We start from the raw sequence: 23,999 nt of genomic DNA, 5'->3' as shown, positions 1-23,999 counted from the left end.
CCTCCAACAACGATCGCCTGGAGAAGATGGTCAAGGACTACATGTCAGATGGCATAGCTGTGTTGAACAATCCATCCGCACCCTTCAACTATTGGGTATCAAAGCTAGACACCTGGCACAAACTGGCAATGTACGCAATAGAGGTGCTGGCTTGCCCGGCAGCCAGCGTTATGTCGGAACGCTGTTTAAATGCTGCCGGAGGCATCGTCACAGATCGGCGTATCCGCCTCTCCACAGAAAATGCAGACCGTCTGACTCAAATTAAAATGAATCAATCCTGGATTGGAAACGACTACGCAACACTCCTGGACCCCAACCAAGTAACATGAACAATGAACATCTGTGATGGGTTAGCGTTTCCGGTCCCTGTTTATTGAACCTCTCATCTGTATTACATTTATGACTGCATGGCGACAAAACACAAATTGCTATCCGCACGCTTCTTGTCCTCATGCAAGGCCTGGGTTGTTGTGTCTCAAAGCGTGGCCTTCTCCTCCTGCGCCACCCTCCTCCTGTTCCATCACGTGTGCTGCTGCTGGGTTAGCGTTACCGGTCCCTTTTCCTGGAACCTCTTATATGTATTACATTTATGACTGCATGCCGACAAAAAGCATGTTACCTGTGCAAAGAATGTAATATATATAAGGAGGCTTTACAAAGCACGAAAGTTCGGGTCCCCATTGACTTCCATTATGTTCGGAGTTCGGCTCGAACACCCGAACATCGTGGCCATGTTCGGCCCGAACCCGAACATCTAGATGTTCGCCCAACACTACACGTGACCCGTTCGGCCAATCACAGCGCTAGCCGAACGTTCGGGTAACGTTCGGCCATGCGCTCTTAGTTCGGCCATATGGCCGAACAGTTTGGCCGAACACCATCATGTGTTCGGCCGAACTCGAACATCACCCGAACAGGGTGATGTTCTGCAGAACCCGAACAGTGGCGAACACTGTTCGCCCAACACTACCCCTAGTGTCTGTCCCCTGAATAACATCTTGCATGCACCCAGGGACGTGGAAGTGAACAGCTGCCAGGGAGAAGCAGAGAGTGGGACTATGCGGTGGAGAGGTGAGAGAGGTCTAAGTTTCTTAGGGAGTCCAAACCACTGGGTAGAGGTCCATCAAGCTTCCCGAACACTGTGATGCATACAACAAATCCAGTTTAGACTCAACACTTGGGGCTTGATTCACAAAGCGGTGCTAACCGAGTTAGCACGCCTAAAGACTTTTGGGCGTGCTAAGCATTGCACTAAGTAGGTTAGCACCGCTTTGAGGGAAAAACTCGCGCACAAAGTTTTGTGCGCAAAGTTTTGCGTGCGCAATGTCCGGTGTGCGCGAAACGTTGCATAGGGTTTAATAGCGTTGCGCGCGTAACTTTGCGCGCATGTTTATTTTATCACAGCGTGCTAACAGCACGGCTTTGTGAATCAATCCCACGGAGTGCGAAAATGTTCTCCAGAAATTATTTCATTTTATCTGCGGTCACACAGAATAACAAGGCAGCACATTTCGGGCTGACGCCCTTTGTGAAATGCAAGGGGTTAAAATGGGCTGGTGCGGGTCTGCACAGGAGTTCAGAAGCATTTGGGCAAAATGGACAGGCATTGTTTTCCCATACACTGCACTTTATCTCCTTGACAATCATGAAACAGCAGTGGCGTAGCAATAGGGGTTACAGAGGTAACTACTGCATTGGTGCCCCGAGGGGCCCACCCCTCAAACACAGTATTAGCTATTTATTGATTCACTTCTATAGTTGATTTGAATAATAGTGATCATTTCTTGATTGGTTTTGGTGTGTTGTATCCAGGGCCGGTTCTAGACTTTTTGCTGCCTGAGGCAAACTTGTGAGGATGCGACCCCTATACCCACCCGATTTGGAATGATCGCACACCACCCGACAATTTACGCTGCTTTAAAGAGACTCCGTAACAAAAATTTTAGCAGTATTTCTCATATTCTACAAGTTCCTAAGGCTGTTCCATTGTGCTCTGGCTTACTGCAGCACTTTCTACTTGCACGGTCTTTGTAATAAATCAACTTATCTTTCCCCTGTCGGACTTGTCGGCTGTGTCTGGAAGGCTGCCAACTCTTCAGTAATGTGAACAAGTTAACTCCTTCCAAGCCCCTCCAGTGCTCCTGTGATGATTATTCCTCACAGGCAATGTCCCTGCTCTCACTGTCAGCTTATCTGCCATCTGTGAGGCTGATAAACACAGACTGATAAACTGAACAAAGAATAGCTGGCTGATGAGGAAGCTGCCTGGCAGGCTGACACGAGTGCAGAGCCAAGACACAGCTTGTCATGCTTCATTGACACAGAGCTCTTCCAAAACTTGCACATAACCTCTGGAGACTGAATTCAATGTGTAACCCACTGAATTCTCTGTTCTGCTGATGTACTTCCTGTTTTGGTGGCCATCTTTTCTGTTTACAAAACAGTTTACAAAACAGTTTTTTTACCCTCTTTATTGCAGCGGAGAGCAGCAAAAATAATACAGAGGGGGCTAGGAGATGACCCCAAACAGGCAGGGATGTTTGTTTATACTTCATTTTGTGAATACAGATTCTCTTTAAAGAATGTTCTCACATAACATGCTGCAGCTCAACACAATAGTACACTGGCTGGCTGTGAGTCTGTGAGTCTGGTTCTCTTCCTAATCTGACTGCATGCTGTTAGTGTAAACACAGTACAAAAATGCTGCCCCTGTATTCTCTGCCGCCTGATGCAAATGTTTGACCTTGCCTTATGAGAGAACCGGCCCTGGTTGTATTAATTGTTATCTATAGCATGCTTGGGGGGTCCCAATGCTAAACTTGCACTGAGGTCCACGTCTTCTTAGCTACGCCGCTGTGAAATTGTGCGTATGGAAAATCACATGCTTTTTTTTCGCAGAGAACGACAGTGAATGGCTCCTAAGTCTTTTCTTCTCTTTCACAGCAACTTGATTATGAATCCCATCCAGTTCTTCAGCTTGTGATAAAAGCCAGAAACCCAGAACCTCTGGTGACGGGAATCGCATATAACGAGAGCTCCACGACACATCTAACAATATATGTCAGCGATGTAGACGAAAGTCCGGTCTTTTCAAGTGCCATATACCAAGCATCCGTTCTTGAAAATGCTGCCATAGGAACCAAGTTAATTACTATAAACGCTTCTGATCCTGAAGGAGATGATTTAAAGTAAGTCACTTCTAGATAAAAGTGGATGATTTTTCACGTAGACGACCATTGTTCCTCAAGTCTGTAAAAGTACTGCCCTGCTTTAGCATCCACCTCAGAAAGGGGTGTGAGTGTGGCGCATGGTAATGCTTGCGGTGCCTATCTGTCAGGGCCGTTTTTAGGCATAGGCAAACCAGGCAGATGCCTGAGATGACAACTTTAGAAGCAGCTCCACAGAGCAAGTCTTCATGGAATTCTTATAGTCGACTGCTAATTCCATTAAGAAAGAGATGGATATTGAATTTAAAACCCAAATGGGCACTGCTGTGTTGATTGTTGAACCTCACACATAATTGTCCTTTCACATTTTTGCCATCCTATGAGGAGACTGATGATCGTTCCAATGAAGAGGACAATTTAAGGTCACAGTAGTGGTGTATATCGTGCACATGAGTAAAATTTCCTATCTGTCCTCCAAACATACTAACACACCTACATACTAGCACACAGGCCCCTCCGCCCCCCGCCCCACCAACTATGCAGAGTAGTGCAGCCGAGCAGTGTAATATTTCACCTGCTCCAGTGTGCATGGGGTCTCCCCTGTTCTTCCTGGCAGCTGCACACTATATGCTGCCAGCCTCTGGTTCCCAATGCCATCACATGTCACGTGATCAGGAGCTGTAGGTTAGTAGTATAGTGTATGCAATGCAGCTGCCAGTGTATGCAGCTGCCAGAAAGAACAATGAAGATCTGATGCAGCGCTGGAGCAGGTAGATATTACACTGCTTCTCTGCGGTACTCTACAGAAGGGGGAGAGGAGCAGGCATCCCCCACCGTTGCTGCAGTCACAGGGTCTTGGGGAATATTTTTATGCAGGAAGGAGGAGAAAGCGCCGACACTGCTGTCAATCACTTTATTCATAGATTCAACATGGTGTGCACAGTAAAAACGTACATATGTAAAAAAGTGGCACACAGCCGAAGAGGACGTGGATGGGGTGAGGTGGGTGCAGAGGATGAAGAGCCTTACAGGCGATTCGCGCTATGCGCTTCTACGGAGGCTGCAGGGGGGGAGGGGGGGCAGATTTAATTACATTTACTAAGTCAGTGTGCGGCGATCTGCCGAAAATTTTTATGCCACTAATGGGCATAACTACCAATCCTACACCCCCCCTCTGCAATACCTTGATGACTCCTCCAACATTCACACCCCTTTCCTTCATGGTGACGCCCATTACAGGGAGGCCCATTTGCAAGGCATCAAACAAGAGTGGCCATCATGAACCCCCCCCCCCCCCCCCACACACACACACACTCATAACAAGGGTGGCCACCATGAACCCCCCCCCCACACACACACACACACACACACACACTCATAACAAGGGTGGCCACCAAGACTCTCCCCACTCATAACTAGAGTGACCAGAAAATCAACTGCTCTGGAAGGAGGGAGGTTAAAAAGTTAAGGGGAACCTGAACCTCCCTGTGCGGCTCCCCCTATAGGCATTCCTACTGTAGAATATACTCTTGCCTCTACAAACTACCAACACTACGAAAGACGCACGGACAACTGACCATCAAAATGTATATTTCTTTTTTAGGTTTTCACTGAGGGAAAATACAAGAAATTGGCTCCGAATTGATGAAAACACTGGAGATATCTACAGCAATAAGAAAATGGATCGAGAAACACAAAGCCACTACCCAGTGATAGTGGTTGCTGCAGAAAAAAGTAAGAATCAGTGTTCATGTACAAATATGTTTTCCATTAGTTTCACTACCAGCAGTCCACTGATCAATATTTACGTAGCCCTTGTAGAGGTTGCCTTCCACTGGCTGTAGTTATTAGACAATAGTCTATGAGATGCAAGTAACTCCGGCTTGCATACAAATCTCATTCAAAGTGCATGCTGCTTCGAACTGGTCCAATAAAAATCATCGGGAAGTACATTTAATTGATCCAGACTGCATACATGGAAGACTCCAGGGAGCAACATACTCTCTGATTATTGTGGAAATGAACAGAAGCACCAAAAGGATAAAGGTATAGTTAAAACTTTAAATAAAAAACGGGGGAGGCAGTGATGGACTTACCTCCTCCAAGCAGATACAAAAACAGGTTGATATTATATCAACAAGCAAATTTATTTATATATACACTCCAAAGGGTCAAGGCAACGTGTTTCACAGGTGTGGCCCCGCTTCATCAGGCAATAGGGGATGGCGCATACAGCAACAAGTGTCTATGTCTCAACCTAGCGCCTCTGTGTTTAATTCGGAGTGGGGACAGGTCTAATCTCCCCACCTGCATTTACAGTGGTTGCCTTAGTGGTAACCCATGTTTGTGAGTATAACTTTACATGCTTGCCTCTCATCACCCACATCAATCCAGTACATACTGCACTATATTGGGCTCTCGGTATATTGGGCTTTCTTGTTTTCTCGATACTCTCTGATTGTCACACTATCCCATCTGGTGTAACTACCTGGTGAAACTACAATCTAGCCATCACTACCTGCAGGACGCTACAATCTAGCCATCACTACCTACAGGATACTGCATTCTACCCATCACTACCGGCCAGACACTACAATCTAAAAACAGTTTGCCCCCTGTCTTAAACCTTGCCCGGACACTGGATATAACTTTTAGCTGCCTGACTTGAACCTTTGCCTGGCTACCAGATACACCTGTTAGCCACCCACCCTGAACCTTTGCCTGGATACCACCCGGTTCGGATGTCCTGCTCCCATGCGGCTTTACTTGAAACTTCATGTGGTGGTCTACCCTGGCTTTATATTTTGTCTAGATGAGACTCTACTGTGTAATTCAATTGTGCAGATGCTCACTGTATGTATAAAGGCCTGAAGAAGGGTCATCGACCCGAAACAAATCGATGTTGTTGCCTTTGTCGACCAATTATATGCACTTTACAACGTGATTAAAGTTTTTGAATATAAAATTCTGCACTTTTTGAAAATTAAAAGAAAAAGTATTTTTGCAAAAGATTGTTTGGTTTCCTGTGTTTTCAGTATATGCCTGATTATTATTTAGTGTTTGCTGTGTTGCTTGTGGTGCACCTACAGGGATTTTTTCTATGGTTGTGCTCTCCCAAATACACAACTACTGGATACTGCATTAGGCTGGTAGCCGCCTGCCTTAAATATTTGTCTGGATACCGGTCATGCCTTTTAGCTGCCTGCCCTGAACCTTTGCCTGGATAAACAATACACCTGTTAGCCACCTACACTGAACCTTTGCCTGGATAAAGAATACGCCTGTTAGCCACCTGCACTGAACGTTTGCCTGGATAATGGATATGCCTGTTAACCACCTGCACTGAACCTTTGCCTGGATACCGGATATGCCTATTAGTTGCCTGCCTTGCCTCATTAGGTACTTACTTCTCCTTTCTCTTACTAAAGTCTACTACCACTGGTATGCACTAGGCAGCAAAGACCATCATCCCTTGCAGGGTGCTCTAGTGAAAACCCGTGGTCACTTAGACCACACATGGGTAACAATCAATGGTCCCCTGAACATAACAAAACCTACCCATTACTACCTGCCGGGCACTACAATCTATCCATCACTACCTGCAGGATACTGCATTCAACACATCACTTCTTGACAAACACTACAATCTAAAAACAGTTTTCCGCCTGTCCTGAACCTTTCCTGGATACCGGATATGCCTTTTAGCTGCCTGCCCTAAACCTTGCCTGGAAACCGGATACGCCTGTTAGCCACCTGTCCTGAACTTTTGTCCTAATACTGGATATGCCTGTTAGGGCCCTTTTCCATTTGCGGAGTGATGCGAGTGCGGCTACAAAGCATCACTTCCGCTGCTGGCTACGTCACATCCGCATCAGGAAGTGCAGAAGTGTATGGAGGGGACAGCGTGCGGATGCGGTTGTGCGAGAATCTGCAGCATGCTGCAGAATCACGTATCGCTCCGCACCGCTCCCCAAACAATGCATGGAATGGAAACTGTTCCATTGCCATGCATTGGGATCAGGACACCCGCGGTGCGATGCGGCTATGTATTAACCAACTGCCCTGAGGCCGGTTTCACACTGTAAACTGACGGCTGCGATGCGGTGCGTCGCTTCCGCCGCACTGCATCGCCAGAAACAGGCCTGTGGGGAATACCGTGTTAATACGCGGTATTCCCCATCTGGCATTGGGCCAAGCAGGAAGTGATGCACACTTGCGGTATTATATGCATGCCCTTGATTAGATCTACTGGTCATTGACATCTACCTGTTATTGGTAATAGCTGCTCGCTGGGTATATTTTGCTTTTTTTAGGATGGAGGGAGGTTTGGCTTAAATTTCCACAATTCTTTATCTTTGGTTAGGAGCATGTGTGAAATCAAAACCCTGCTGAGGTTAAATTCAATTGATCCATTTTCAAGCTGCATATATTGCATGCAAAGTTTGCATAATCCTGCATCAATTCAAAATTATTTGCATCTCATTCACCATCCCTAGTGGCTACAGTCACTGTTGTACTGTTATTTGCACAATATAGGGCCTACTTCCTTCATTCTGCACAGCAGGCCTAAGTTGGCTTTGACCTCCACCGATTCCCCTGATTATCTTCACATGCTGCACCAAAAATAACCCAAAGAGAAATGCAGCAGCCTATGTGCCTCAAAGTTCAAAAGGGTATTAATATCCACAGCCTCCACCAGGGGCGTAGCTAGAGGGAAGAAGCCCCTGTGCCCGCAGGGGAACCAGAGCTGTAAGGGGGCCCCAACTACTGCTTTACTGCCTCCTATAAAGGGGTCCATCCTTCACACTGGCTGTTTTTGTGGCTACACTCGTTATGGGTATGAAGGTTATGAAGTCCACACTTGTGTTATAGCCCTTGCAAGATGGCCCCCCCAAACACTGGTTCACACGACAACTGGGGGCCCCGGACTCTCTCGCTGGCCAGGGCCCCCAAACCACCATGCGATACCTAGAGGGAACTCTCTCACCACCAGGGAATTCACCCCCACTGTCTCTATACTGAATGCTGACTGGAACATACACAATTGCTCACTCCCATCTCTAGCAATTTCCTACCTTTATCTGGTCAGCAGGTGCCTGTCAGCCAATCAGGTGCAAAGATATCCCCCTCCCCCCCCCAGGCTGTGAAGGCCACCAAGTGAAAGGATGTGAACATTGGGGGGCCACATTAAAGGTTTGCAGGATGGCCCATAATTTGTAGTTACGCCACTGGCCTCCGCCTTCCATCTTGCTTGATGTTTGATGGAGTTCTACTAAACCCCCGATGAAGAAAAAAAATTGGAGTCTCCTTCCATTTCTTATTGCAATCAGTAGCTCAGAGTCAGTTTTAACCATGGTAGATGGAATCCAAGACATGTACAGTATATATAAACAAGGGAATCAAGTGTTAAATTGAAGAACTGTCCTTGTAATTGATAGTAACTTCTTAGGTACTCCTTGCCGTTCTCATATAGTACTACCTTGGAAGAATGAGAATTTTTCTTCCTTCAGATTACAGTATTCTTGGTAACTTTGTGTTATTTTAACAGATAATCCACAGATGAGCTCCTCTGTATACTTCCACCTGTATCTGGATGACGTCAACGATAATGCTCCTCGCTTACTCAAGGACTATTACGGTGATTTTGCCTATTGCTATCCATTAACCAAAGCAGAGTCATTCGTGTTTGAGGGAACGGATGACGACTACGCGCCTTTTGGGTTGTCACTGAAATTTGACCTGGCCAATCAGAGCATGTCAAGTGACTGGGACATCCAATATGTTAATCGTAAGTGTTCTGCTGTTAACTACACATTTCAATTAGGACGTCTTTTAATGAAACAAAACTGTGAAACATAATAGTTACAAGTATCAAACTGCCATATATTTCAGAGCTCATTTGAAGCTTGTTTAATACGACTGATGCTCCACTTCTGTTTTTATTGAACAGGATATGGAGTATTTGAAATACAGTCAGTGATGGTGCTGGTCTGGACTTTGAAGCATAACTGCTTCCTGAGTTCATTGCCATATTCAGTGCCACCAGTGGCGTAGCATTGGGGGTGCAGAGGTAGCCACCGCATCGGGGCCCTTGGGCTAGAGGGACCCCGAGTGGCCTACCCCTCAAACAGAGTATTAGCTCTTTATTAGTCCTGTGCTGATAATATTCACTTCTATAGTTGATTTGAATGGTAGTGATCATTAATACACAGTTTCCCATCCCCTTCTTGCACCTCCGGCACTGTGGTTGTTCTTGATTGGTTTTGGTGCGCCGTATCAATTGTTATGTATAGAGTGCTTGGGGGGCCCCAATGCTAAACTTGAACCGGGGCCCACAGCTTCTTAGCTACGCCACTGAGTGCCACACTTATAAAGGTTTAGTAGGTTGCTACTTCTAACAGAGCTCCAAATAAGTGTTATTTGGGTATCGGATACCTGAGCACTTTTTTATTTTTGCTCAATGGAAATGTCTTACAATACCTTGTTTAGGTGTTCACATACTGTTCTCCACCAACTCTTTCCCAATACAACAAAACCTGAGACAGAGTAAAGCTCAGCATTTATACTTACCTGGGGCTTTCTCCAGCCTCTCCTGTAGGCTGTGGGTTATCTTGCCGTCCTCCTGAACTGCTCTGTTGTCTCACAGTGAGCTCTGGTGAGTTCCTCAGTTGCCTTCAGTCGCACTCCACTGTGCATCCACAACACAAGGAGAGGGGAGCCCCCCACGACTATTTGGCACCGCACCAATGATTTATCATGTAACTATTGATATTGAACTATAAAATGCTGACCATGTTGAGACAAATGAATGCTGGAAATTACTGCCATGCTGTCAGGGACATAACTATAAGCCATGAGGTCTCCTAGCAAAGTTTTGATTCCCACCTATTTACAAACTCCCCGTGGTAACAGGATGCATTAAAATGGGTGGCTGAACTAGAGTTGATGGCATTATTTAAAGGTTTAAAGTTATGATTTTGCTCCCTGCCGCTCATGTGGGCCGCAATTGCCCACTTTCCCTTGTGTGACCTATAGGTCATGACGCTGCACTGAGAGACTGCATGTCTCTCACAGCGTGCAGGGAGGCGGGGGAGCTGCAGGGGGTGCAGCCAAGGAGAGAGCTGCTGAATGGCAGCTCTGTAAACCCTGTAGGAACGCCCCTGGTGGACATTTTAAACAGGGAATTGCGCTCCTCAATGTTTACCTCTGAGATAGCAACAAATATTGTTGCTAATCTTGGGGGGCTGTAGCGCGGTGATGGGGGGGCAGAGAGTTACATAGTTACATAGTTATTTGGGTTGGAAAAAGACATACGTCCATCGAGTTCAACCAGAAAATAAAGTACAACTCCAGCCTGCTCCCTCACATATCACTGTTGATCCAGAGGAAGGTGAAAAACCCTTACAAGGCATGGTCCAATTAGCCCCAAAAGGGAAAAATTCCTTCCTGACTCCAGATGGCAGATAAAATCCCTGGACCAACATCATTGGGCATTACCTAGTAATTATAGCCATGGATGTCTTTCAACGCAAGGAAAGCATCTAAGCCCCCTTTAAATGCAGGTATAGAGTTTGCCATAACTACTTCCTGTGGCAATGCATTCCACATCTTAATCACTCTTACTGTAAAGAACCCTTTCCTAAATAAATGCCTAAAACGTTTTTCCTCCATGCGCAGATCATGTCCTCTAGTCCTCTGAGAAGGCCTAGGGACAAAAAACTCATCCGCCAAGCTTTTATATTGCCCTCTGATGTATTTATACATGTTAATTAGATCCCCTCTAAGGCGTCTTTTCTCTAGAAAAGTGTGGTTACACAGTGTGGTGGTGGGGGAACACAGAGGCATGTTAGGAGGCCGAGAACATGCCTCTGTGTCCCATCTGCCCCCCGAAGATCCACCTCGGGTTCTCTTTAAGGCTCCCTGCACACTGCAAATCCGTTTTGCGATTCCGATTCCATTTCCGATTCCGATTTGCAATTCTGATTTTCCCTGAATGCAATCAACAGAAAAACGGAGGAAAAAATGCAGCATGCAGTAAAGATTAAAAATCGGAATCGGATGTAAAAAACGATTAAAAATTAAAATCACATGCAGTGTGCAGGGAGCCTTACGGGTGCTGAAATAAGTTAGTGATGCTGGATCCATCCATATTATTTATATAGAAATGCTGGGAATTAGTGTCTGTTCATTTTACTTATGTAATCTCGCAGGCACTGCTGCGCGGCTGACCATGATGCACACACGGTTCCAAAAGGGAGTCATCAATGTGCCAATACTTCTCAAGGATAACGGACGACCTCCAATGCAGGACACGGTCATTGTGCCAGGTATGAATTGTAAATCATTTTCACAAAAAAAGGATTTCAGCACATGTCAAAATCACTGTGACAGGTAACTGACCATAGGGGTCTTCCACGTCAGAGACGGATTAAGGTGAAATAGGGCCCTAGATTAGTACAAACTTTGGGCCCATCTTTTATAGCCGGATATACCATAAGGCACTGTAGGCAAGTGCCTACAGGCGCCTGATGGTGGAAAGGCGGCTCACTCCCCTCCTAGAGCGCCTCCTTCCCTCCTTCTCTATGCAGAGTCCTGATGAGAGTGTAAATGAGAGGTTACTCACTCTGCTCTCGTCATCCCACTGACGAGATCTCCCTTTAGTCAGGGGCACCTCTAGCTACTTTATACTGAGGGTACTGTTAGCTACTGAATACTTGGGGGCACTTCTAGCTACTTAATATTGAGGGTTCTTCTGGCTACCTTATACTAAGGGGTACATGTAGCTGCCTATGATGGGCAAGAGAAGTAAAGGAGAAGTGACAGCTGGGACAGGCAGCACACTTGTAGTGCAGTTCGGTGGAAGTTTGTAGGTTCGTGGAGGGCAAAGTCTAATGTGCCAGGACATCTGTGCCTATAGGTTCCTGTGAGGTAAATCCGGGCCTGACTAGCATCAACCAGGCCCCTAGTCTCTCTCCAGGCCCTAAAAAAGCTGCCTATGTAGATTAATCAGCTCTGTTCTAAGTTTAAAAATCCCCCTGGAAGCTGCTCCATCTTGCACCACACTGCTGTTCCTTCTCCCCCTTTCAAAGCAACAGAACATGTTGCTAGGCTGTAGGCCAGCTATGCGTCTCTATGGCACTCAGCCCCAAACTGTTGCCCAAGGTATCGAGTCCCTTCCTATTCATGTGAGTAATCATAGTGCCTGTGTACAAGTGTTGCCAACCTTTCATATTATTTTTTACTGACAAAGATATAAAAATTTACTGACAAAGGATATTTTTCACTGACATAAACCCCTGCAAAGTACACCTAATCTGGCAGCATTTCCCTTCAAAATACACGTCATCTGGCAAATCTAAATACTTTATAGGAGGCGCCCTAAAATTCTAATAACAAGTGTGTATATCTAGGAGTGTATGTATGTTACCTTCTTAAGGAAAGGTGAACCACAAAGGTAAAGATACGTTTTATTCATGCACATAAGACAAACAATGCATTTCATGGGTGCTGGTCCACTTCCTCAAGTCAATACAAAAGTGCCTTGGTAGCAGTATAACACAGGCTTGAGCGTCTGTTTAATCACGTAATCTGGCAGCGTTTTCCCTCCAAAATACATGTAATCTGGCAGCAGTTTCCCTGCAAGGTACACATCGACTGACATAGAAATGTAAAATCTATTTACCGATAATCCGTAAATATACAAACGATTGGCAGCACAGGCTAGTGGCAGCATGCCATGCCAGTTACAGACTGTTTCAATTCTCTGACTCGCAGAAAGTCATCTCTTGGTCTCCAGCCATTCGTATCCGTTTCCTGGGGCGGGGCTGCCTGAGACCCAGAGCAGTAAAGGGGGTGGAGCTGGCTAGCATAGTTACATAGTTACATAGTTATTTTGGTTGAAAAAAGACATACGTCCATCGAGTTCAACCAGTACAAAGTACTACTCCAGCCTGCTCCCTCACATATCCCTGTTGATCCAGAGGAAGGCGGAAAAAACCCTTACAAGGCATGGTCCAATTATCCCCAAAAGGGAAAAATTCCTTCCTGACTCCAGATAGCAATCAGATAAAATCCCTGGATCAACATCATTAGGCATTACCTAGTAATTGTAGCCATGGATGTCTTTTAACGCAAGGAAAGCATCTAAGCCTCCTTTAAATGCAGGTATAGAGTTTGCCATAACGACTTCCTGTGGCAATGCATTCCACATCTTAATCACTCTTACTGTAAAGAACCCTTTCCTAAATAAATGGCTAAACCTTTTTTCCACCATGCGCAGATTATGTCCTCTAGTGCTTTGAGAAGGCCTAGGGACAAAAAGCTCATCTGCCAAGCTATTATATTGCCCTCTGATGTATTTATACATGTTAATTAGATCCCCTCTAAGGCGTCTTTTCTCTAGAAAAGTGTGGGGACACAGTGTGGCGGGTGGGGGACACCGAGGCAAGTTAGGAGGCAGAGAACATGCCTCTTTGTCCCATCTGCCCCCCGAAGATCCACCTCGGGTTCCCGAGGCGTCTTTTCTCTAGACTAAATAAACCCAGTTTATCTAACCTTTCTTGGTAAGCGAGACCTTCTATCCCACGTATCAATTTTGTTGCTCGTCTCTGCACCTGCTCTAAAACTGCAATATCTTTTTTGCAATGTGGTGCCCAGAACTGAATTCCATATTCCAGATGTGGCCTTACTAGAGAGTTAAACAGGGGCAATATTATGCTAGCATCTCGAGTTTTTATTTCCCTTTTAATGCATCCCAAAATGTTGTTAGCTTTAGCTGCAGCGGCTTGGCATTGAGTACGATTATTTAACTTGTTGTCGATGAGTACTCCTAAGTCCTTCTCCAAGTTTGATGTCCCCAACTGTATCCCATTTATTTTGTATGGTGCTAGACCATTGGTACGACCAAAATGCATGACTTTACATTTTTCAATATTGAATTTCATCTGCCATTTATGTGCCCATATAGCCATCCTATCCAGATCATGTTGCAATATGACACTATCTTCCTGAGAGTTGATGATTCTGCACAATTTTGTATCATCTGCAAAAATAGCAACATTGCTCACTACTGCATCTACTAGGTCATTAATAAATAAATTGAAGAGCACTGGACCCAGTACAGACCCCTGTGGGACCCCACTGCTAACAGTCTCCCATTTTGAGTACGATCCATTGACCACAACTCTTTGTTTTCTGTCCATTAGCCAGTTTCCTATCCATGCACACAGACTCTTCCCCAGTCCTTGCATACTCAACTTTTGCACCAGACTTTTGTGGGGAACAGTGTCGAAGGCCTTTGCAAAGTCCAAGTATATCACATCTACAGCTTTCCCAGTATCCATATTAGCATTCACTACCTCATAAAAGCTGAGCATGTTAGTCAAACAGGACCTGTCTTTAGTAAACCCATGTTGATGCTGAGAAATAAGATTATTTTCTACTATGAAGTCATGTATAGTGTCTCTTAGTAACCCCTCAAATAGTTTGCATACAACTGATGTTAAGCTTACAGGTCTATAATTTCCTGGATCTGACTTTTTGCCCTTCTTAAATAATGGGAAAACGTGGGCTGTACGCCAATCCACTGGGACTCTGCCAGTTGCAAGAGAGTCACAAAAGATAAGATAAAGGGGTTTATCTATAACTGAACTTAATTCCCTTAGGACTCGAGGATGCATGCCATCCGGGCCAGGTGCCTTGTCTATTTTTAATTTATTTAGTCTTGCCTTCACTTCTTCCTGCGTTAAGTATTTAATATTACAGTTAGAAGATTGAGACTCTTCTGCCTCTTTAATTTGTAACAGTGCTGTTTCCTTTGTGAAGACAGAAGCAAAGAAAGCATTTAATAACTCTGCCTTACCTTGGTCATCCACCATTGAGTTCCCACCCTAATCCTTTAGGAGTCCTATACAGTCAACCTTTCTTTTTTTAGAGTTGATGTACTTGTAAAACTTTTTTGGGTTAGATTTGATCTCCCTAGCGATTTGATTTTCAGCTTCGATCTTTGCCAGCCTAATTTCTTTTTTACAATTTTTATTGCACTCCTTATAATTGCTTAGTGCAGCCTCGGTCCCCTCCTGTTTTAAGACCTTATATGCATTCTTTTTCCTCTTCATTTTATCCCTAACCTTTCTATTCATCCATAGAGGCCTTTTTTATTCCTAGACATTTTGTTTCCATATGGGATATACATACTACAATATTGAGCAAGGGGGAAAAAAGGGAGGGAGAGTGGTAGCTGTGGGATGGGAAGGCAGTCAAGGCTACTGGAGCACTGAGCTGAGGGGTGGGACTAACTCATGGGAACGCCCCGCGAGTTTGAAAATAAGGCCGGTGCGCATGCATGCAATGCTGCACATGGAGCTAATGTCCTTCTAACAGACATAGCCATAATGCATACAGATATTACAGGCGCGTTCATTTCACTGTATATTTATGGATAATCCATAAATATCGGTTGGCAACACAGCTGTGTAAACATCAAAGGATCCTACTTAGGTGATTTGATGCTTTAACGTCTGATCTGGTGTTTTCTCTTCAACTTGTTTTCAGAAAAGTCCAGTCCGGGTAGCCACAAAGGTTTCAAGCTTTATTGAGATGTTTTCATTCCCCTTTCTTGGCCCATCCTGAGGTGAAGAATGTTCCCTCGCCTCAGTTGAACTGAGGAAGGCGCTTGAATTAGGTAGAATACAAAAAGAGAACATCTAGTTGAAACTGACATTTTCCTTTGCATACAAGTTAAGAAACATTTATTTTTACCTTTTAGGCATTCAATTACGTTCCTCTTCCTGTTGACCCATCTAAGGGAAACCTACATTCCAGTAGAATCCTTAGAAACCTAATTATTCACTTTTACTGTTGTGCTACGTTGAAATACTATTCATTCAATTCTTAAAGAATTAATAAGAATGGCACTCAGCTGAAAATAATTATTACCAAGTGCCATTTTTTCCCAGGCAATTTTCTTTAGACAGTGCGGTGATCAGTACACCCTCCCGCTCTCTATTTATCTGTCACAGGCAAGAGTATTGGAGGTTCAAAGGACCACTGAAGCCAGAGTGCAGAGAACTTCTACAAGGTCTCGTTATTTTAGTTTAGTAATAGTTGTTATAAGTTTATAAAAATTACCTCATGCAATCCCACGATCATTTCCACAGCCCGCTGGAAAGAGTCCTGTCACCTCCACCGCCTCCATCAACATGACTTCCATTGTCCTGATCTTCATCCTCTCCTAATCTCATTCCATTTAAAGTCACTGCACCAGTCACAGTGGCCAATCAGCTTGATATCTACATGAACTTTTTTCTGTGTGCAAAACTGAACTGGGATGTGCTCAGCATTAATGTCCTGTGCCTCAGCCACATATACAGGGACACCGGTGACAAAGAACAGGGCCGGTTCTAGACGTTTTGCCGCCGGAGGCAAACTTGTGAGGATGCTGCCCCCCACCCCGATAGGTAGTATAATTGCCCCCAGTATAGGTAGCCTGGAGGGGGTAGCAGCCAGCAAGGGGGGCAGCAGGCACAGAGGTGGGAAGGGGGAGTTGGTCCCCCTTCCTTACCTGGTTGCCCCCAGTCTGCACTTCCCCTTCAGCTATTAGCATAGTGTACAAGTATCTGTACTCGGTACTAGAGGTCCAAGCTTCTCTGTCATGTGACCGCAGTGAAGCCAGGAGTCAGGACCTCTAGCCAAGAGTTCATAGCTGCAACCTCTTCTCATTCTGGGCGGTCATCTTTCTGTCTCACATGCCGCTAGGGATCCAGGATTCACTGCAATTACATGCAGACCATGAAATTTGGGCGCCTGCAGCTAATGGACGATTTGGCTGCCCCATCGGTGCAAATGTAAATACTGTATAGGCTATAAGGGACCCAAAGCAGAAAATTGGGAGCATGATAATTATCATTAGGAAAACTACATTTTATTGTTTATTATTTAGAAACTTTTTGAAAGTTATTGCTTTGAAATTTATCGTTTTCAATATTATAAGGTTAGGAAAGGGGGGGGAGGGGTAGACATCAAAAAGTGGAGTTTTAAAGTTAGGTGTGAAGAAGGGGGGTTTTAGAGTCGGGCATCAGGAAGGGGGGTATTAGGGTTAGGCGTCATGAAGGGAGGTTCTAGGGTTAGGCATCAGGAAGGGGGGGTTTAGAATAAAGCATCAGAAAGGGGGGTTTTAGGGTTAGGCGTCAGGAAGGGGGGTTTTAGGGTTAGGGGTCAGGAAGGGGGGTTTTAGGGTTAGGCTTCAGGAAGGGGGGTTTTAGGGTTAAGCATCAGAAAGGGGGGTTTTAGGGTTAGTCTTCAGGAAGGGGGGTTTTAGGGTTAGGGGTCAGAAAGGGGGGTTTTAGGGTTAGGGGTCAGGAAGGGGGGGTTAGGGTTAAGTGTCAGGAAGGGGGGTTTTAGGGTTAGCCTTCAGGAAGAAATTCCTGCCAATGCCGATTACCAACTCTGCGGATTTCCGTTTCCGATTTCCGAGGAGTCTTTTTTGGGGGGGGGGTCATTTTTTACATTCCGATTGGCCAAATACTTCCACACTGACTCTGCATTCTCTGATTGGTCCAATGCTTCCAAGTTTTGTGATTGGGCTAAAATCACCGAGATTTAGTAATGTAGTATTGCTGCAGACATCAGATTTCTGATTTCCAGTGAGTCTTTTTTGATCGTTTTTTGCATTCTCTGATTGGCCAAATACTTCCAAGTTAACTCTGCATTCTCTGATTGGTCCAATGCTTCCAAGTTCTGTGGCTGGGTTAAAATTACTGAGTTGCGGTAATGCGGTATTTCCGCAAAAATCCGATTTCTGATCGGAAGTGCTGATTTCTGATCCGAACTGCAAAAGTTTAATTTCCACGGAATGTGAATGAGCATCCCTAATCAGGAAGGGTGGTTTTAGGGTAAGGCATCGGAGGGGGGAGGGTTCTGTATGAGAGTAGGGTTAGGTTAAATTGTAGTAAAATATCGTTAATATATACCGATTTTTTTATTGCAATAATTTACACTATTTACACTTTGGAGCCAGGACCTCTAGAAGATGGCTGCCAGCTACAAGGAGAGGTAACTATAGATACAAGCACGCTTCCAATGCGCACTTTGCATCACATACACAGGAGGAGGCTAGAGGGAGACAATGGGGAGCCGACTTATCTGCGGATCACAGCTTTTTGCGTTTTTTTGCGGGCGAACATGTGGAGGGTCGGCTTATGCAAAGGTGGGCTTATACTTGAGTATAAACGGTAAATATTGCCTTGAATGAAAGAGGAAATGTTTGCTTGCTTTTTCTGTAGTTTGCTGCATTTTGTATGTACTCGTTGCTCTATGCACTGCTGTATATTTCTGTATGTTTACTCCAGTTACTGCTTACAGAAATGTCTGTATGAAAAGGTAAATTAATCAAATATTTTATTTCAGTAATCATATGCACCTGTACATCTAATAATCAGTGTGAAAAACACCCTGAACCAAACGGAGGACCATCAGTCGGACTTGCGCTTGGGATCTTGTTTGGAGTCTTGGGTGTTATAGGTAAGGTCAAATTCCCAACAATCTCAGCTGAAAATGTAATGGTATGCATGGAGAAAAGGTTTAAGATTCCACCAGGAGTCATTTGTTTAGTCTGTCTAGCTTCTTATTGGTGAAATTCTCCCTCACTTCCTGTCGCACAAACTAAATAACAGGAAGTGAGTGAACCTCTCTAGTAGTATAATGGGTGACATTAGGGCAAAACCATGTGATTTCCAAAAAGCAAAAAAGCTAGATACTTACCTCAGGAGAGGGAAGCCTCTGGATTCTCCAAAGGCTTCTCCGACCCTTCTTGAGTCCTTCGCTGGTCTAGGGGACTCGCTTCTTTTTCGCGGACACTCTCTCATCCATGAATGTAGCCGCAATGCACAGGTGCACTGACATTGTGTCTGCGCAGTGCAGCTGCGTAAACCTATTCAACAAGCCCTTGTCAAATAGGTTGAGAGTGTCCCAACGCTGGAACGCCTAGCTCAAGGCGGACTTGGGAAGCCTGTGCATTGTCCAGAGGATTCTCTCTACTAAGGTAAGTATCTAACTTTTAATTTATTTTTGCCTTCAGGTACGCATATATAACTTGGTGGCTGTTAGGGCTCGTTCACACTAAGGGCATTTTTGCCCTTTTTTCAAACGCGGGCGATTTTCAAAATGCCCTAAGAACGCTTGTGCAATGATACTCTATGACAGAGTTCACATCTGAGCGGCTCGTTTCCGATCCGCTCAAAGAAGCGCTGCATGGGCCATTTTTGTGGCGATTCCGCCTCAATGGAAGGTATAGGAAAAAAACGCTTTGTGCAGTGATTGCGTTTCTACAAATAAATACATTGGGCTTGATTCACAAAAGAGTGCTAACTGTTAGCACGGCCGTTTTCGCATTTGCACACGATCGCGAATTTTCGCGCGAAACGATAACGTTTTCGCGCGCAAACGCAAATTTTACCGCGAAATCGATATAGTTTTCGCGCAAAAATTCGCGTTTGCGCGCAAAAACGTTATCGTTTAGCGCGAAAATTCGCGATCGCGCGCAATGCGAAAATTCGCGCGAAAACGGCCGTGCTAACAGTTAGCACTCTTTTGTGAATCAAGCCCATTGTATTTATTCTTTTCCGGGTCAAAGAGTTCACTTCCTGACTTCAGGAGTGAAGGGAGTGAATTAAAAAATGCTTAGAAATCCGCTAAGCACAAAAACGAATTGCCCACCGAAGCGCCGGGAATCCGAAAAAAAAGACGCCTCAAAAACCACCCAACGCTAACGGCCACGTAAACGGAACGCAATGTGAACAAACAAGGCCTTATACTTCCTTTCTCCCTACACTGTCTACAAAACATGCTTTGCCTTTATGTCTGTGTGTATGCCTACTGGAGAGATTCACTTACTTCCTGTTTTCTTTCTCTCACTATTGAGAACCTAACAGGCGTTCTAAGCCTTTTTCACTGTATTGGAAAAAAGGGGGGGGAAAAAACTTTCTTTCCTGGAGTTCTACTTTACAGCATACCATCTTTATTGATTTTTAAATGCTAATTGCATATTTAGTGGCATACAGTGGTAAGGAAACTGGAGCATGTTGGGAGACACTGGTGAGGAAACTGGAGATTGCTGGGCGACATTGGTGAGGAAACTGGAAAAAGCAAAGAGTCACTGATGAGGGAACTGGAGAAAGCTGGGTTGCAGTGGTGTGGAAGTGGAGAAAGCTAGGATGCAGTGGTGTGGAACTGGAGAACACTAGAATGCAGTGGTATGGACCTGGAGAAAGCTTGGATGCAGTGTTGTGGAAAGCTGGAATGCAAAGGTATGGAACTGGAGAAAGCTGGTATGTAGTGGTGTGGAACTGGAGAATGCTGGGATGCAGTGGTGGGGAACTGGAGAAAGCTGGGATGCAGTGTTGTGGAAGGCTGGAAGGCAGTGGTATGGAACTGGAGAAAGCTGGTATGTAGTGGTGTGGAACTGGATAATGCTGGGAAGCAGTGGTATGGAACTGGAGAAAGCTGGGATGCAGTGTTGTAGAAGGCTGGAAGGCAGTGGTATGAAACTGGAGAAAGCTGGTATGTAGTGGTGTGGAACTGGAGAATGCTGGGATGCAGTGGTGTGGACCTGGAGAAAGCTGGTATGCAATGATATGGAACTAGAGAATGCTGGGATACTGCATCCCAGCATTCTCCAGTGGTGTGGAACTGGAGAAAGCTGGGATGCAGTGACGTGGAACTGAAGAAAGCTGGGATGCAGTGGTATGGAACTTGAGAAAGCTGGAATGCAGTGGTGTGGAACTGGAGATAGCTTGGATACAGTGGTATGGAACTGGGGAATGCTGGGATGCAGTGGCATGGAACTGGAGAAAGCTGGAATGCAGTGGTATGGAACTGGAGAAAGCTGGGATGCAATGTCGTGGAAAGCTGGACTGCAGTGGTATGGAACTGGAGAAAGTTGGAATGCAGTGGTATGGAACTGGAGACAGCTGGAATGCAATGTTGTGGAAAGCTGGAATGTAGTGACATGGAACTGGAGAAAGCTGGAATGCAGTGGTATGGAACTGGAGAAAGTTGGGATGCAGTGGTGTGGAACTGGAGAATGCTGAGATGCAGTGATGTGGAACTGGAGAAAGCTGGAATGCAGTGCTATGGAACTGGAGACAGCTGGAATGCAATGTTGTGGAAAGCTGAAATGCAGTGGTATGGAAATGGAGAAAACTGGGATGAGTTGGTGTGGAACTGCAGAAAGCTGGGATGCAATGGTGTGGGACTGGAGAAAACTGGGATGAGTTGGTGTGGAACTGAACAAAGCTTGTATGCAGTGGTGTGGAACTGGAAAAAAAGCTGGGATGCAGTGACATGGAACTGGAGAAATCTGTAATGCAGTGGTATAGAACTGGATACAGCTAAGATGCAGTAGTATGGAAATCGGAAACGCAGGAATGCAGTGTTATGGAACTGGAGAAAGCTGGGATGAGTTATTGAGGAACTGGAGAAAGATGGCATGCAGTGGCGTGGGAACTGAAGAAAGTTAGGGGACACTATTGAGGGAAGTGAAGAAGTCTAGGATACAGTAGTGTAGGAATTGGAGAATGCTGGACACATTGTACAGGATGCTGGAGCTAGCTGGAAGACACTGGTGAAAGAATTGGAGAAGTATGGGAAACACTACTGGGGGTGGTTAACAGGAATAATAAGTAAAAAAATTGAAAAGTTAATTATGTCTGAGTTTTTGGCCATTATAGTTTTAAAATAAAACTTGCTACTGTGTATAAAACCCATACATTTTATTTTCCCATTTGTTCCAGTTATTACAGTATTTAAAATATGTCCCTAGTACTATATTTGATGACAATATTTTATGTGGAGATAAAGGTGTTTTTTTTTTCTTTTTTTGCATCCGTCACTAATTACAAGCCCTAATTTGCAAAAATAACAGTAATATACCCTCATGGCATACATATTTAAAAAGTTGAGTACCTAAGGAAACTATTTATGTATTCTTTTTTTAAATTATTTTTTATATAAGGGTATTTTTTTTGGTAACTATGGGAGGGGAGGTTAGGGGTTAATTAATTGGGTATTTTATGCATTTTTATTTAATGTAATGTAAGTAGGTGTAATTTTACTATTTGACCACTAGATGTCCCCCCACTTTATTCCTACTGTGTACTGTGAACAACAGTACACTGAGGAAGTAATGTGTGTATGCTTTACTTTCACTCTTGTTAAAGTGGATCCGAGATAAACTTTTACTCATTGCATAATTGTGTTCCTTTCATATAGTTTATAGGGAATTCCTTAAGCCAAATACTTTTTTGTTTTTGTTTTAATACTCTAATTCCCTATAAAATAAACAAGCCTCGCCCACAGCTTTTTAGAGTGCCTTGGCATTTTCAGACAGTAGCAAGGGCTTACAGGAGCTCAGTCTGGGCAGGAGGAGGAGGAGGTTACTAGCCATTGATTTCAGAGGCAGAGGGGAGGAGGTAGGAGGAGAGGGGACTGCATTTACACACAGGCAAGCTGATAGCATCTCCAGCTTTCAGCCTGTGACAATGTGACAAACAGAACATGGCTGCCCTCATTGTATCACAGGGATAAATAATCCTAAACTTTTGAAAGTTTTGCAGCTAGATATGCTGTGTAAACTATCTAAACTTTAAATAAGATGTATAGACAAGTTACTTGTTATAGTTAGTTTTTCATCTCGGATCCGCTTTAATGACCACCAACATCTCATTGATGCGGGTGATCATTGATCACAGGTACTTAGATTGGTGAATAGGAACTGTGCCAATTTCATTGTCTCTTGACTCTGTGATTACTGCCTCCAACTGAGCCTTAGCCTAGGCAGCTTATTATGCAATATCCTAAAATCAAGGAGAGGAAATATTTTTAAATTGGCAAAAACTGACTAAATCCTTTATAAGTGAATAATGTAAAAAAAGAAGCAGTTTTATTAATTGTGTGATTTTGACTACAGTTGCTCTTTGATTGAACTCTGTTGCATTTCTTTTAGGTATAATTCTCGCGGCTGTTTTCATCTCGATGCATTATAAGGAAAAGAAGAATAAGGAAAATAGCGCTAACGCTCCAGAGCGGGAGAGAATGAATGATGCTGCCGCCAGTGCGTAGTCCGCTCTCCTAGACTCTCGTGTAACTAACGATGTTATCCTAGGCAATGTTTTGTAGAGCGTGTTTTGAAAGTAGCGTAATAACCTGATGAAATCAAGAATCCCTTGTTCTAGGATAATACTATGAGATGTTTTTATAAAAATACAAGATATAGCCATTTACACATTGGGGACTGCTCAGCATTGAATGAATGAAAATAGTATCCAGGTATTACAGTTAGTTTGGTTGAAAAAAGACATCTGTCCATCAGGTTCAACCAGAAGGAAAAAAAAAAAACACACCATCCTGAACCCACCCATATCCCAGTTGATCCAGGGGAAGGCGAAGAAAACCTTATAAGGCCTAAGCCAATTAACCTGAAAAAAATCCTTACCGACTCCAGATGGCAGTCAGATGAATCCCTGGATCAACTCTCCAAGGAATTACCTAGTAATTAGCCATGGATGCCCTTCAATGCAACTAAAGCATCCAAGCCCTCTTTAAAGAAAACCTGTAACATCAAAAAGTTCCCCTGGGGAGTACTCACCTCGGGAGGGGGAAGCCCTGGGTCCCAATGAGGCTTCCCACGCTGTCCTCCGTCCCTCGGGGGTCTCGCTGCAGCCCTCCGAACAGCGGCGATGTAAATATTTACCTTCCCGGCTCCTGTGCAGGCGCTGTGGCGGCTCTCGGCTCCGAAATAGGCGGAAATACCCGATCACCGTTGGGTCTGTTCTACTG

The 23,999-nt window shown here is 44.6% G+C and overlaps 1 protein-coding gene across 1 annotated transcript in view; it reads left to right on the top strand.

Annotated features, from left to right (window-relative positions):
- The window catches only part of CDH17 (cadherin 17), a 129,222-nt gene extending 105,446 nt beyond the window's left edge, over nucleotides 1-23,776 (top strand). Inside the window, exons 12-17 of the mRNA XM_068237661.1 lie at nucleotides 2,944-3,188; nucleotides 4,771-4,901; nucleotides 8,716-8,955; nucleotides 11,378-11,494; nucleotides 18,573-18,686; nucleotides 23,167-23,776. Of these exons, the coding sequence (XP_068093762.1) occupies nucleotides 2,944-3,188; nucleotides 4,771-4,901; nucleotides 8,716-8,955; nucleotides 11,378-11,494; nucleotides 18,573-18,686; nucleotides 23,167-23,282 (963 nt within the window). The 3' untranslated portion in view covers nucleotides 23,283-23,776. The remainder of the gene's footprint in view (nucleotides 1-2,943; nucleotides 3,189-4,770; nucleotides 4,902-8,715; nucleotides 8,956-11,377; nucleotides 11,495-18,572; nucleotides 18,687-23,166) is intronic.
- Nucleotides 23,777-23,999: the final 223 nt, after the last annotated feature.

Source organism: Hyperolius riggenbachi, chromosome 5 (assembly GCF_040937935.1).
Source record: "Hyperolius riggenbachi isolate aHypRig1 chromosome 5, aHypRig1.pri, whole genome shotgun sequence".
Lineage (NCBI taxonomy): Eukaryota > Metazoa > Chordata > Amphibia > Anura > Hyperoliidae > Hyperolius > Hyperolius riggenbachi.
Note: the sequence above shows the minus strand (reverse complement) of the source record. Positions and strands in the feature narration are given on the sequence as shown.